At 49.6% G+C, this 13275-nt stretch overlaps 2 protein-coding genes across 2 annotated transcripts; one reads left to right on the forward strand and one right to left on the reverse strand.

Annotated features, from left to right (window-relative positions):
• Positions 1–33: 33 nt before the first annotated feature.
• COQ9 (coenzyme Q9) lies at positions 34–6888 on the reverse strand. Its single transcript, XM_048958291.1, has 9 exons — positions 6762–6888; positions 5682–5853; positions 5009–5144; positions 4534–4676; positions 4218–4302; positions 2966–3070; positions 1110–1265; positions 697–750; positions 34–158 (listed from the first exon to the last, which is right to left on the reverse strand). The coding sequence occupies exons 1-9, from the start codon at positions 6823–6825 to the stop codon at positions 123–125; spliced, it is 951 nt and encodes a 316-aa protein (XP_048814248.1). The 5' UTR covers positions 6826–6888; the 3' UTR covers positions 34–122.
• Positions 6889–6916: 28 nt separating this feature from the next.
• On the forward strand, positions 6917–11555 carry CIAPIN1 (cytokine induced apoptosis inhibitor 1). The gene is made up of 8 exons (XM_048958292.1): positions 6917–7165; positions 7927–8079; positions 8840–8916; positions 9319–9487; positions 9675–9748; positions 10065–10180; positions 10692–10761; positions 11338–11555. The coding sequence occupies exons 1-8, from the start codon at positions 7009–7011 to the stop codon at positions 11446–11448; spliced, it is 927 nt and encodes a 308-aa protein (XP_048814249.1). The 5' UTR covers positions 6917–7008; the 3' UTR covers positions 11449–11555.
• Positions 11556–13275: the final 1720 nt, after the last annotated feature.

A 13275-nucleotide genomic window follows, 5' to 3' on the forward strand; every position in this document is an offset into this window, starting at 1 on the left:
CCCGCCGCGGGAGAAGCAGGACAGAGGCGTGCGGAGGTGAGAGTGCGGGGCTTTATTGGTGCTGCGGGGAAAGGACGCTCCATCCTCGCTCCGGTGCGGCTTCGGAGCGCGGGGCTCCGTCCTCAGCGGCGCTGGTTCAGCCCCGTCAGGTTGGTGATCTGTGGGCGCAGAAGATGGGGCACTGTCAGACCCAGGCAGTGGGGGGAGCGCAGCAGGGTGCGGGTAACCCGCAATGGGCCCCGCAGTGGTGTAGAATCCCGATTAGAAGGGGCTCGTACTGCTCGTGGAGTCGCTGGCTCCATGGCACCGCCCAAACCCTGTGTCTGTGCTGGGAAATGCTCCCATGCTCCAACCGTAACTGCAGGTGGAGGTAGAAATGCTTGAGAGCTGCTGCAAATAGTGAAAACCAGGTCTAGTTTATGCAACAGGCAGTTTGGCTTTCTCGTGTTGTTGATCATGAGCTCATCCTGCAGCTCTGGACTTCGTTTTATGCTGTATTACAACTCTTTTCAGCGCAGAAAAGCAATCTGGGCCCAAACTACCAAGAAAATCATCTTTATGAGCATTTAAGCTACAAAGAACAACTTTTCTTTATGCTGTCATTTAGATTAAAGAGGGAAGACACGCTAGTGTTAAGTGTGGAAGGGAGCATAAAGATTCTGCCCTCACGGCCTCGCTGACTTCAGCATTACTTACAGTAGCTGCAGCTCCCATCAGGCCCTGGGCAAGTGCTTTGCCAGTTGACTGTACCTAGGAGACAGGAGAATTAGCTTTCCTCTGCAGTTACACTTATGGGTACCCAAACACAAAGATGCCAACAAACATGCATTTGCTACAGGAAGGTGCTGATAAGCCAAGCGCTGCAGATGAAGGCTACCCGAAGATAAGAAACAAGGGATTTCCTGGGAGCAGCACACAGCTCCTAATCATCACATCAGTCAAAGAAGGGCACCTACATCTTATTTTACTGCAGCATACATAAGCAATGACTGATGCAGAACTGCAGTACACCAGGGGTCTTTCAGCAAGCGTGAGATGGAACAGCCAGCCTTGTCTGCACACACACTGGTACGTGGGGGATGCTGTGTGTGCCTGGCACACAGTGTTACCTGCTGAGCTGCACTGCTCATGTTCATGGCATCAGCTACTCTGTTTTCCAGGAAACGCCACGTGTCTTCGAAGTCAGGGGACGTATCCTGCATCATCACCAGTTCTGTGGTGTTGTAGATGCCAGTGAGCACGGCCCGGCGAGTGTACCAGTTAAACTGCAAGGGCATGGATTGAGAGAGAGATGAGCTGAGCACGGGGCACAAAAGCGGCCCTGCAGAACCACAAGGGAAAACAACACGCCATCTCCTCATCGTTAGCAACTGGGCTGCCTCTGGTCAGAGAAACTGCTCAGTAAACAGCCCTCGGACAACGCATTCCTTCCTGACAAAGTGCAGCTCGCCTCTGTGATGCAATGGGCTGCCAGCCAGCACGGACATCTGACAGCACAGCTGCTCCTGTGGCAGCAGGCAGAGATTGTGAGTACTGCCTATAAAACCACAGAACTGCCTGCTTCTAGTTGCAAGCATGCACCTACAGCAAATGTACCCAGCTGGTCGGCTGCGTTGTGCGAGGGTTGAGCTTTGCCTTAAAGGCTGCTAGCAGGAGATGCAACGCTCAGATTCCAGACCTGACGGCTGTATTTAGAACTGAACTCCAAGTGCAGTTTGCACAAGGTGCAAAAGTGTAGAAAGGGGACAAAGTGATGACAGAACTGTGCAAGGGATCACAGAGATGCACCTTTACCAAATCATATTGCTGGAATACCAGTATTGCCTGCTCTGTCACTGGATGTGTCATACACTGCTGGCAGCAGTGCTGTAGGATGTATTACACCAACAGGTTACACAGTGCAAAAATGCACAGCTACCTTCAACTCTTCAGCTTTTCCAGTTGCTCTGGATTCACTAACAGACAAAATGTGTTTGTTTAAAAACAGGTCTTCAGCTTCATTCGCTGCTTCCTTCATTACGGTGATTAAAATTTACAAGTGCCTGGAAAAAAATACTGTCTGTTCCATTCATGATTATAGTGCAACAGGGGAATGGAAACACTAATTTACTTTGGAAAACAGTCAGATGGAAAGCTGTGCTGTCTGCATCACCACTCACAAACTGGACGAGGTGATGTGAGTGGTCACCGTTTGCAGGCGGATCTCCGATGCATCTGAGACCAAACTCCTGCTCCTTGTGTAGCATCCCACAAAAGCAGTGAGGAAACTGAGTCTGTTTGACCTTCATAAGCCATAAGGGACTTGCAGTTCCTGATGCAATCACAGTCTTTCAGGTTTTCTTTTTCTAGATTATTCCTTTAATTTTTTTTTGTCCTCTATTTATTTTCCACTGCAGTAACTTCTCTTTCATACTCAGATAAAAGCAGTTTATTAAAGTAGTTTGTTAAATGGTTCATGCAGCTTTTCCCTACATCTATATGAATTAAAATAATTTATTAATTGTTTTAACTAAGGTTATAATTTCCTTTTATTCCCTGCCAGAGAGATGAAAGCTTTAATAAGCTACTTGTATTTTTAGGTAGATTCTTTAAAGTTTTCAAGTTAAATCTGTGAATGCTGCTGTTGCTGGAAGAGGCAACTGCTTGCTAACTGAATTGGATCCACTTCTCAGTCTCAAAATCTCAACAATTTTGTCTGTCTCCCCCAAAAAGAATGCTGATTAATTGAAAGCAGGTCCTTTTAATTTGCACAACTCCCATTGGAAATAATTTGCCCTACTGGCTTCTGTGTCTTGTTGGAAACTATAGTACAGCTTCTGAAGACCTTTGGGGACTTCTGAAAGCATCTCCTTCATTCAAAAAATGGATTGTATCAAGAGACCCAGCTCAATGCCTGTTCCTACTTGTCATTTTCCTGAGGTGCAGATGGGCAGAAGGAGCCTCTCTGCAAGGTGCAAGGACTTACATCTGTGGACTGGTCTCCAGCATGGTGCCATATATCATCAATCATGCTGGTGAGGAGGTTGAGGCTCGAAGGGATGTTATGTGGGAGCAAGAGGACGCTGACAGCCTGAGAAAGAAATACGCAGATAAATGGAAGAATCAAAGAGAGGAGGATGTTGTGTGGAAACAGATCAATGTTTCTCTGCTGTGTTATCTTTTCTTGTTGCTGCTGACTGGCCTCCAGCTCCCAGTGAGACCTCCAAGCTCTATTTACTGGCACTGGCCTTTCCAAGCAGCAAGACTTGCACAGAGCACACAGTGCAGCAGCTCAGCTCATGACTCAGCCGTGCTCATGACACCAGTGCTCCTGTGTTGGCTCCCTGAGCTGCCTCTCCAGGCACAGAAACGGCACAGGCCAAGATGACTCACCCCTGTGCTGCGTCCCTGCGGGAAGGGAGGCAAACCTCGTTTCTCTGAATTTGACTTTGAACTCAAAGCAGCTATGAAAGGCAGAACAGCCAGCCATAATGGCCCTCCTGAGCTCCTGCAGCCTTTGAAAATACTAACAACGCCCGGAGAGTTTCAAACCACCCCCATCCTTCACCAGACAAGCTATGCTAATCTGTAACAAAAAACATGAATCCTATCTTCTCTCTCTGCAAGGAGAGTTGGGTTCAGCCACCCAGAGGCCAGCAGTGACTCTGGACAGGAAAGGCTAATTTTGCAGTGACCTTTGCAGCCCGAGATTGGGAACTTTGTTATTGTGGCTGCAATTCCTTTCTGATCTTGCAAAGAATAACTTGAAACTTCCATAAGAATTTTGAAGCATAGAGGCTTCCCAGTACACAGAGCTATCCTCAGGTTGTCAAGGGTTTGCTACCTGCCAATAGTAAGCAGGCAGTTTCTTGCAACAAAGCAGTAATTCTGCATTTACAATCATCAGATGATCCCAGTGCTGCTAGAACAATGCTGCAGGGAGCCTGACACTGCAGTGACACTGTAAATACAGCTGAGCAGACACCCAAGTGTTATTCCCCGGGGATCCCAGATGGGTGGAGTGAAAAACAGAGAGGTTTGCCTTTCTGGAAAGGCAAGAAATAGTTGTTCTAAAGAGACTGCCTTCCTCCAGGGCTGCTGTCCTCTTGAAGGCTGTGAATCATTTGAAACCAGCCAGGGTTTCACTTACAACCTTGACCTATTCTGGTGGAGACCATGTTGAAGGCCACAGGGTGTTTTAAAAGCACACACACGCAATCCTTATATTCGTTTTGTACCTGTGGCCATTTCTCAATATATGGAATCACCATCCTCAGCCTGGCTTCCACAGCATCTCTCAGGAATTGCTCCATAGGCTTCTTCCTACAAAGCACATCCAAGATAAACAATTATCAACTTGAGAGATCAGTCATTTTCCCACCTCGGTGACAGAGATGCCAAGTATTACGTATCCTCTATGCCTGTACTAACTCTCCATCTGGGAAGCTGGTATGGTTTGGGTAAATTCTTTACGTTCTTTACTTAAAAGTATCCAGTGTGGCTGGGATGGCTAGTGCCTGCCAAGGAAGATGTCTCTTTATACCCAATACTCACTCTGCCTGGCCCAGCTGCACTAGTTTTTGTTCCTCCTCCAGCAGGTCAGACAGCTTGGAGTTGCACTGAGACACAAAGTGCAGGATCAGCTCACTGCCGTCACTCTGAAACATCCCTGCAGCAGCAGCAGAGAGATTAAGGGTCTGCAGGGAGAAGGGGAGAAGCACAGACCAGGTCACACTAAGCAAGATCCAGCCAGGAAGTACGTTGTATTTATTCTGCACGTGATGCTATACGATTTAAAACAAAACAATACTGCATTAAAAAAGCTCTTTCTGTATGTATTTTTCTCTCTTTGGGATCACTGTGTTGTGCCTGAGTGTAATTCTGACAGTGTTACCCTGCATTAGTTGGGATTTGTTCCTGCCCAGTACCATCTGCTGACCGGGATACACGGCCCAAGCGTATGTGGGGGAAGCATGCAGGCCTGGCTGTATTTGAACTTCATCTGGTTCTTTGCTTCTCTCCCACATACCTTGGCTCCCTCTGCAATGGCTTCAGCTGTCCAGCCATGTTCAGGCACAAACTCCAGCGCTGCTGTGAGGATTCGTTGCTGCAGCTGCTCCTCGCTCTCATAGTCCTCTGACTCCTGGCCGCCCTGGCCAGTGTAACTATGAGAAGGCATTGGTACAGTGAGGGAACGTCACCACCACGCACAGCAACCTGGGCTCTGCCAGCTGCTCGCTGTGTGTGGACACGTCCCAAGGTCTGCTCATAGCAGACATCTCACCTCCTCCTGTAAAATCCTTCCCTCTCCTTCCCAGAAAAGGGATTCCTAATGACCCTTCACCATGAGAGGAGAGGGAAATAAGAGAAAGCTCAATCCAAATGGTGACGTGGAGACCAGCTGGCCTCAGATAACACACTTCTTAAAAAATAAAACAAAAAACGACTAAACTAACTCTAGGTTTTTCCAGTGGGGCCTTTGGTTACACACACATACACACCACAACTGCAGATTTACAAAGAAATCCAGCAGTGAGGGCTGGTGCTCCCCCATGAATGCAAGTCCCATCCCAGGTCCTTGATGGATGGTGGTGTTGGCACTGCCACAGCTTCTTGAGGCCAAGGCCACGTTAACCCTACAGGCAGCACTAGAGAGAGACACACAGAGCTCTGAGCAGCACTACAGAGAGCAGCTGAGATACCTGTGCTGCGGACTGCCCGCCTCCTGCTCCTGGTGGGGATCTGCCTGTTGTGGGTCAAACTGCTGCTGTGAGGACGGTGATGGTGGGTCCTTCCTCTGCTCCTCTGAGGCTCTTCTCAGTGCAGCTGAGGCATGGAGGCCTCGCTGGGGTGCATACAGCTGGCACCTGAGTCCTGAAAGGGAAATCAGGGCTGGGACGTGTCCCTCCAACACAAGGTAAAATCATAGAATTACAGAATGGCTTAGATTGGAATGGACCTAAAAGATCATCCAGTTCCAACACGTTCTGTAAGCTGGTTGCTCGCCCCAGCTCAGGCTGCCCACAGCCTGATCCAGCTTGGCCTTGAACACCTCCAGGGATGGATGGGGCACCCACAGCTCTGGGCAGCTGTTCCAGCTCCTCATTGCCCTCTGAGTAAAGCACGGTGTCCTGACATCTGACCTAAACCTCCCCTCTGTTAATTTAAAGCCATTCCCCCTTGTCCTGCTGCTATCTACCCCTCCAAAGAGTTGCCTTCCCTCCTGTCTGTAGGCTCCCTTTAGGTACTGAAGGTTGCAATGAGGTCACCCTGCAGCCTTCTTTTCTCCAGGTTGAATAAGCCCAGCTCCCTCAGCCTGTCCTCATAGGGGAGGTGCTCCAGCCCCCTGTCCAGTCACCTTTGTGCCCTCCTCTGGGCCCTCTCCAACAGCTCTCTGTCTTGTTTGTACTGGGGGCTCCAGACCTGGACTCAGTACTGCAGATAGGGCCTCACAAGAGCAGAGCAGAGGGGGACGATCACCTCCCTGTCCCTGCTGGCCTCTTCTGACGGAGTCGCTCCCTGTCCCGCTCCTAACTCCCCTCACGCACACGAAGGCGGCACTCGCTCTCCCTGCCGCATCCCCTCACTCCCAGGCAGCGACGCGCAGCCCCTGCGACAAACACCGGGAGACCCCGCAGCTCCACAGCGCCCCCTCGCGGCACCGCTCCGCTGCCCTTCACCTCACCTTGCCCCGCCCCGGCCCCGCCCCACGCACGGCCACGCTCGCGGCCCCACGCGGGCACGCGCCCCCTTCACCCGTCGCGCTCCGCGCGCTCCCTCACCCGCGCGGCCCCGCCACAGCCGCCAGCCCGCACGCCGCAGGCCGCTTGCCGCCGCCGCCGCCATCTTGGAAGCGGGCAGCGGCGGTGACGCAAGGGGCGGTGCGTGATGACGTCAGAGCGGGACGGGGGCGCCGGGCGAGCGTGTAGAGGTGAGCGGGACGGCGGCGAACGAGAGCTTCGCTTCGGTGCTGGGTTGGCTCTCGCCGCCCCGCCTGACCGCCGCGCTCCGTTCCTCTGCCAGGTGGAGATGGAGGAGTTCGGCGTCGCCGCAGGGCAGCGCGTGGCCGTCATATGGGACGGATCCTCGCCGGTGGGAGCGCTGAAGGGCTTGGTGGATTCCGTCCGGGCCTCGGTGGGAGCTGACGGTCGTGTGGCCGTGGAGAACGTTAACCAGCTGTCTCAGTGTAAGAACCACCTCAGTTTCTCGCTGTCTGCCTTAAAAGGAGAAGGGAGTTCTGCTTTCTGAGCTCGTGTGTTCCCTGGTTTGTAAGTCAGGCAGCAGCCGTGGTTAATAGCTGGCAGTAGAGCAGTGCAGCAGTAGAGCAGCACAGCAATAGAGCAGTGCAGCAATACTGGTGTGTTCCCTGCTGGTGTTTCAGCCAGCACTGCTGCTCAGTTTGGGGCACCTCAATGTGTCCAGAGAGCAGAGCGGAGCTGCAGGGGGTCTGAGCACAGCTGTGGGAGTGGCTGAGGGAATGGGGTGGTCGTTTGGAGAAGAGGAGCTCATGGATCTGCAGTCCTGACAGGAGGATGTGGGGAGGAGCCAGCCTTTCTCCCAGGTGACAGCGATAGGGTGGAAAGTAATTTCTTGGAGTTGTTGAGGGGAGGTTCAAGTTGGTTATAAGGAAAAAAGCATCTTCTCACAGCAGTGATTCACTGACATGGGTTCCCATGGCAGTGGCTGAGTCACCATCCCTGGAGGTGTTCACGAAATGTGGATGTGTAATACCTAAGGACGTGGTTAGTGGGCAGTGTTGGTGGTAGGCAGACAGCTGGACTAGTTCATCTTAGAGCCCTTTCCAACCTTAATGATTCTGTGATCCAGTTACTGCTGTTGTACATAGGTACGAGAGATGAGGGGGGAGGCAGAACTGATCATTAAGCAAATATTTATGAGTGTGTATGTGCATAACATTGTACTGTCTTCATCTCTCTCTCTCTGCAGCGGCTCACAGGGAGTCCAGTTTCGATGTGGTTCTCTCTGGTGTGGTACCAGGCAGCACAGCGCAGCACAGTGCAGAGGTACTGGCAGAAATAGCTCGAATACTGAAGCCTGGGGGTCGTGTCCTCCTGAAAGAACCCGTGCTGACAGAATCAGGTAAGAGAATCTGCATCAGCCTCGCTTTCGTGGCAGCAAAGGAATTCCTGCGAGAATTAGGCTGAAATGAAAGGCAGCAGGAGCACTGGCTGACAGATTTTCGTTATCCTGAAGTGCTAATGTGAATAGTAAAGGGTTTATCTTGTTTAAGACATGTGAAGTCTGCAGTAGGTGGAGTGTCTTATTCCAGAAAACACATCTGTCAGGCTGGGATTTGGGTGGATTTGCAGTAAAGTGCAATTGGGACTATTAAAAGGTGTCTAAGAGAAGAAGCCCATGATGAATTTTGGGTTAAACAGTGAGTAATAGAGTAACAGAGAGTAATTGCCTACTAGAGCAAGGCTCTGGAGTATTATGGTTTTGAATATAGCAATCATTATCAGTTTATGCTTTGAAAAATTCACGAGTTGTTCATTGCAATATGTGAAAGTGTTTGGGGGATTTTGTTGTTTTGTGGTTTTGGTGTGTGGTTTGTTTGTTTGTTTTTTCTTTTAATATTGATGTTAATTGAGTTGAGGAAGGTTTTGGCATATGTAGAACAGATCTGGAGCTAGAACCACCTTTATGTTCTCAAGCCACTTTTCCAATGAACAAGCTGCTCTGTTCTGTTCCTGCTTTTACTGGAGGGGGCCCGCTTTAGAGCTATGGTTTGAGTACTTTGTAAGGGTCTCTTGCTCTTGGAGGTTCCAAGCACCACATCTGGTTTTCAGCGACCGCTGTTCTTGTTCTTCTTGCTATTTCCTGCTTTTGTGTCTTCCAGGTAACAACAGCGGGATCAAGACAGCAGCCAAACTCCCTGCAGCTCTGACTCTCTCTGGGCTGGTGGAAGTGAAGGAGGTATGTTTGTACTGATTGCTTTCAGAATAAAAGCAATAGTTCTGCTGTTACCTAAAAGTAGATGAGGACTTGATGGGTAGCAAGGTGTTTAGCTGCCCTGGTTCACCATGGATGTTCATGGGTGCTGTCTGCCCCGGCCTTTTCTTCCTGCAAAGGTGGTGTTATTCTTTAGGGTTGAAGACAAGAGGGAACCTGTCTTCTATTATGCCTGCTGGTTCACTCCATGCTGATCAGCCCTTTGTGTTGCACTGCAGCTGGGACTGACTCTTCTGTTCTCTTCTGTTCTGAGGGATAAGCAACTGGAGCCAGACACAACTGATTATCTGTGTTCACAGGAGTGGTGGATGGGGCACTGAAATAAGGGGGCTCAATGTGAGAGTAACCAAAGATCTTGCATTGCAGCTGCGGAAGGAACCTCTGACTGCAGAGGAGGCCCAGTCAGTCCGAGAGCATTTGGGCTACCAAGGCAATGACCTTCTCATTGTTCAGATAGAAGGCAGGAAACCCAATTTTGAAGTGGGATCTTCAAGTCAACTCAAACTATCCTTTGCCAAGAAAACAAGTCCTTCAGGTAAGGCGTGATGTGAGCTGAAAGTGGGAATTGCCCTTCTCTGAAGTGACCAGCATCCCTGTGGTAGGGAGTGCTACCTAAATGTCTGTGGAGTGGGGCTTTCCAAAGTTGTCTGAACTCTCATTGCTGGAAATAGATGGGGCAGTGGCTGGGGTACTTACTGCTTCTTGTTTTGTTTTGGATCCAGGAAAGCCCTCTGTGGACCCAGCTACTGCTAAGCTGTGGACGCTGTCTGCCAGTGATATGAATGATGAAGAGATGGTATCCATTTTTTTTTGTGAGACCTTGCTGTCATTCCTTCTCTCTTCTTTTCTATTCTAGCTAATTTCAGTCATTCCTCTTGGGAAGCTTTACAACTTCAGAGGTACAAAAGCATCCCCAGTGCAAAATTTCTCAGCTGCTGTTTGAGGTGTTGGGTGCCCACAGGTGTGGTGAGAATTGAGGGAAAGGCATTGTTGAGAGGGAATGTTTGCAGTGCTAGTGCTACAGCAAGTGGTGTTTCTGTGAGTGTAACAGCAATGTCATTCCCTACTGACAAGTCAATTTGTTGTGTGTGTTCTTCCATGGTATATTCCAGGATCTTTTGGACTCTGATGAGCTGTTGGATTCAGAGGATTTGAAAAAGCCAGATCCAGCCTCTCTCAGAGCTCCGTCCTGCAAAGAAAAGGGCAAAAAGAAAGCCTGCAAGAACTGGTCAGTGTTGGGATTAGCATGTCAGTGTGCCTCCTAACTCACAGCAATGGAACCTTAGAGTTGGATGTTTTTAAAAAAGATTGTGGGAAAGCATAATTCACTTGATTCGTGTCCTTTCCTTATCTTGGCTATCTGAAGGTAAATCCAAACACAGTGAGCATTGGCCAGCTGTGCCAGAACTGTTACAAACTGCCATACTGGTGTGACCAGCAGTCTTCTTGGAGGTAGCTACGCAGTTTGTGCAGCCTTCACTAAAATCCTATTCCCACTGATTTTAAGGAGGAACAGTTTATGTGGTTTAACTGCTTTAGAGTCATTTCCTTCTTGCTTCAGCTGGAGGAGTGTGCTTCAACACTTGTTTTGCAAATTGGTATTGGAGAACAAAGTACAGAGCATGAGAGTCCCAGAGCCAGCTGTGTTGTGTGGCAAAGTGAGGGCTGTTGCATGAGAGCAGTTTTGGAACATGGCTTTTAAATCGGAACGATGCGAGTGACTTCTTTCTTTTCTACAGCACGTGTGGCCTGGCTGAAGAGCTGGAACAGGAGAAGAAGAGCTCGCAGCCCAAATCTGCCTGTGGAAATGTAAATAGTCATTTTGTTTGTATATTGTGGTTTGCAGGGTGCAGTCTGTGTCTGAGAACAGTTTTCTCTGATGACTGCTCACTAAAGCAGCTGCTTACTGCTTTTAAAACACTGCCTGCTTCTGCACAGCTTCTGCCTTTACCATCTCACCTCTTAGAACGGCCCCTGTGCTCTGCACCAGTTTGTTGTGTGCCTACAGTGCGAGTGCCACCTTCACAGGAGGCAGAGTAGACAGTGACCCTGTGCTTCACTTGCTCACCAGTGGTCTCCTTAGGGAAGATCACCTTATGGGAGTACAGTTAGGGAGCTGCTAAAGCCCAGCACACAGCTGTGCCTAGGCAGAGCTGCCCTCCTGTAGGGCTGGGCTGGAAACTTGGTTCCTGTGTGTGAGTGCAGTGCCCTGCACCAGCTCTGTTACCTGCTAAACAAGACGTGCCCAGAGGAGGTGGAAGGGAAGTGGTTTCTGTGCTGGCATATGCTGAGGAGCAGGTCATTTCTCTAGGTGGAAAAAGCATGTAACGGGAGCAGAGAGCTGAGAGTTGCCATGATGATAAGTGTTTTCCTGTCTCTTGGCAGTGCTACCTGGGGGATGCATTCCGCTGTGCCAGTTGCCCTTACCTGGGGATGCCTGCCTTCAAGCCTGGAGAGAAGATCCTGCTGAAAGAGAACCAGCTGCACGATGCCTAAGAAAGTCATCTCTGAGCGTCCTGGAAAGGGCCTCCCTGCTTTGCCATCAGCCTGAGATACAGAGGCTCTTCGTACAGCTCTCCTCATCCTCTCAAACTCATGCTCTCTGGCCAATACTCCTCGTGGGGAGGGACTGTAGGGATTGACACTGCTGTGAGCTCATCACACGTAATCAACTTTGGGCTAAGAGATAACCTGTGGTGGCCAGTGGTCTTGTATGTATTAGACTTCTTAATGTTAAGCCTTATTGTAGCTGCCTTGACTCGATACTGAGATGCTGGCCGTCCCAGCACGTCTCACCAGCAGAGGGAAGTGGAACTGTGTCAGATTGACCTTGTGTGCCATGCTAAGAGCCTCACCAGTACTTCCCCAAGCCCACGTTGCTCCTTACCCTTAGTTTACATTGTGCATCAGCAGCTGTGGTTCAGCTCTCAGGGTGACACTGGGCTCCTGTTTTCATCACAGCAACAAAGATTTGCTCCCCCTGAGAGAACTGCTGCCCTTAAGGCAGGGAGAAAATTAACCTTGTCCTCCCCTGCCTCTGACCAACAAAAACACAAGGGCAATCTGAGACCACCGCCTCTCTTGGTGGTTATCAAGTGAGTTACCTGCAGTGTCCAGTAAGTGAGAACATAGCAATAACTTAATTTCTGGTTGATACTGACTACTCTTTATTTATTTGCATTCTTACTGCTATTGAAGCATCCTCACAGGTGCAGGATGAGGGAACTCGTGGTGCTCTGGGCCAGGCTTGCTTCTCACCTCGGGAAGGAGAGCAGGAAAACACAACTTGCTCTTCAGGATGCAAATTCTTGTCACTGTCCTTCCTCAGTTGCACAATAAACTCATGTAGGGATCTGGGATGAAGAGCTGTTCTTAAAATAAATATGACCAACAGTCAAGCATTTGTGTTAAATTGCTGTTAGTGGTGTTTTAAGCACGTTTCTTCTCTGACTTGGTTTCTGCTCGCTCCCCTGAGCTCGGGGCCATCAGGGTTCTGGAACCCTTTCAACGTTGGCTTGCAGGGTGCATCTTGAAATTCTTGAAATTGAATGGTCCCCGTTCTTCCTAACAGAATCAAGATGTTGAGATTCACTTTCTTTTATTTGAAATAGGTTTCAGAAAGAGCCTGACTTCTGGTTGAGTGAGGAGAAAGCTGGCAGGGAGACGTGAGCATGAGGGAGTTCTTGAGCCGGGCAAAGCCTGTGTGGATCAAGGGGCAGATGCTGCTGTGCACTCTGTACTCTGCTTACCTGGGAGCCAGGTTGGTGGAGTGACCTCCAACATCCCTTTCTCACCCTCCTCCCAAGTCTCTGGTTTTTGCTGAACAACTCCCAGGGAGCTTCAAATCCTGCAATAAACCACCTGTCCAGCAAATCTGTGAGTGCTCCCATCTTGCAAGCAAAATAGGGAAAAGCCTTTCCATGTCAATGACTTGAAGGATTTGATTGCCTTTTTCCAGCCTCACTGGCAGTGGAAGATAAGATCTTGCTGTGATCAGGAGAAATATGACTGAGGAAGCTGGTATAAATCCTTTCATGGGCAAGAATATTGTAAGAGATGGGCTCCCTGAAACGTTGTGTCTCCTGGAGCAATGGGAGTGGAGCCTGCCTGCCCAGCCAGGAGCTGAGTTTTTCAATGGGAAAAGTCCCAGATAAAGGCAGACCTTAAAGTGAGCTCTGCTTTCCTTTCAGGGGCAAATAAGATAAGAGAGGGAGGAGGTGGCAGAGGCTTTTGTTTCACCATGATTCCCAAGACTGGAATTTAAACAATCTGGAAACACTTTCAGATACCGCAGAGTTCAGTTAATGATGGTTAAGACTGTAT

The sequence above is a fragment of the Lagopus muta genome, chromosome 12, assembly GCF_023343835.1.
Source record: "Lagopus muta isolate bLagMut1 chromosome 12, bLagMut1 primary, whole genome shotgun sequence".
Lineage (NCBI taxonomy): Eukaryota > Metazoa > Chordata > Aves > Galliformes > Phasianidae > Lagopus > Lagopus muta.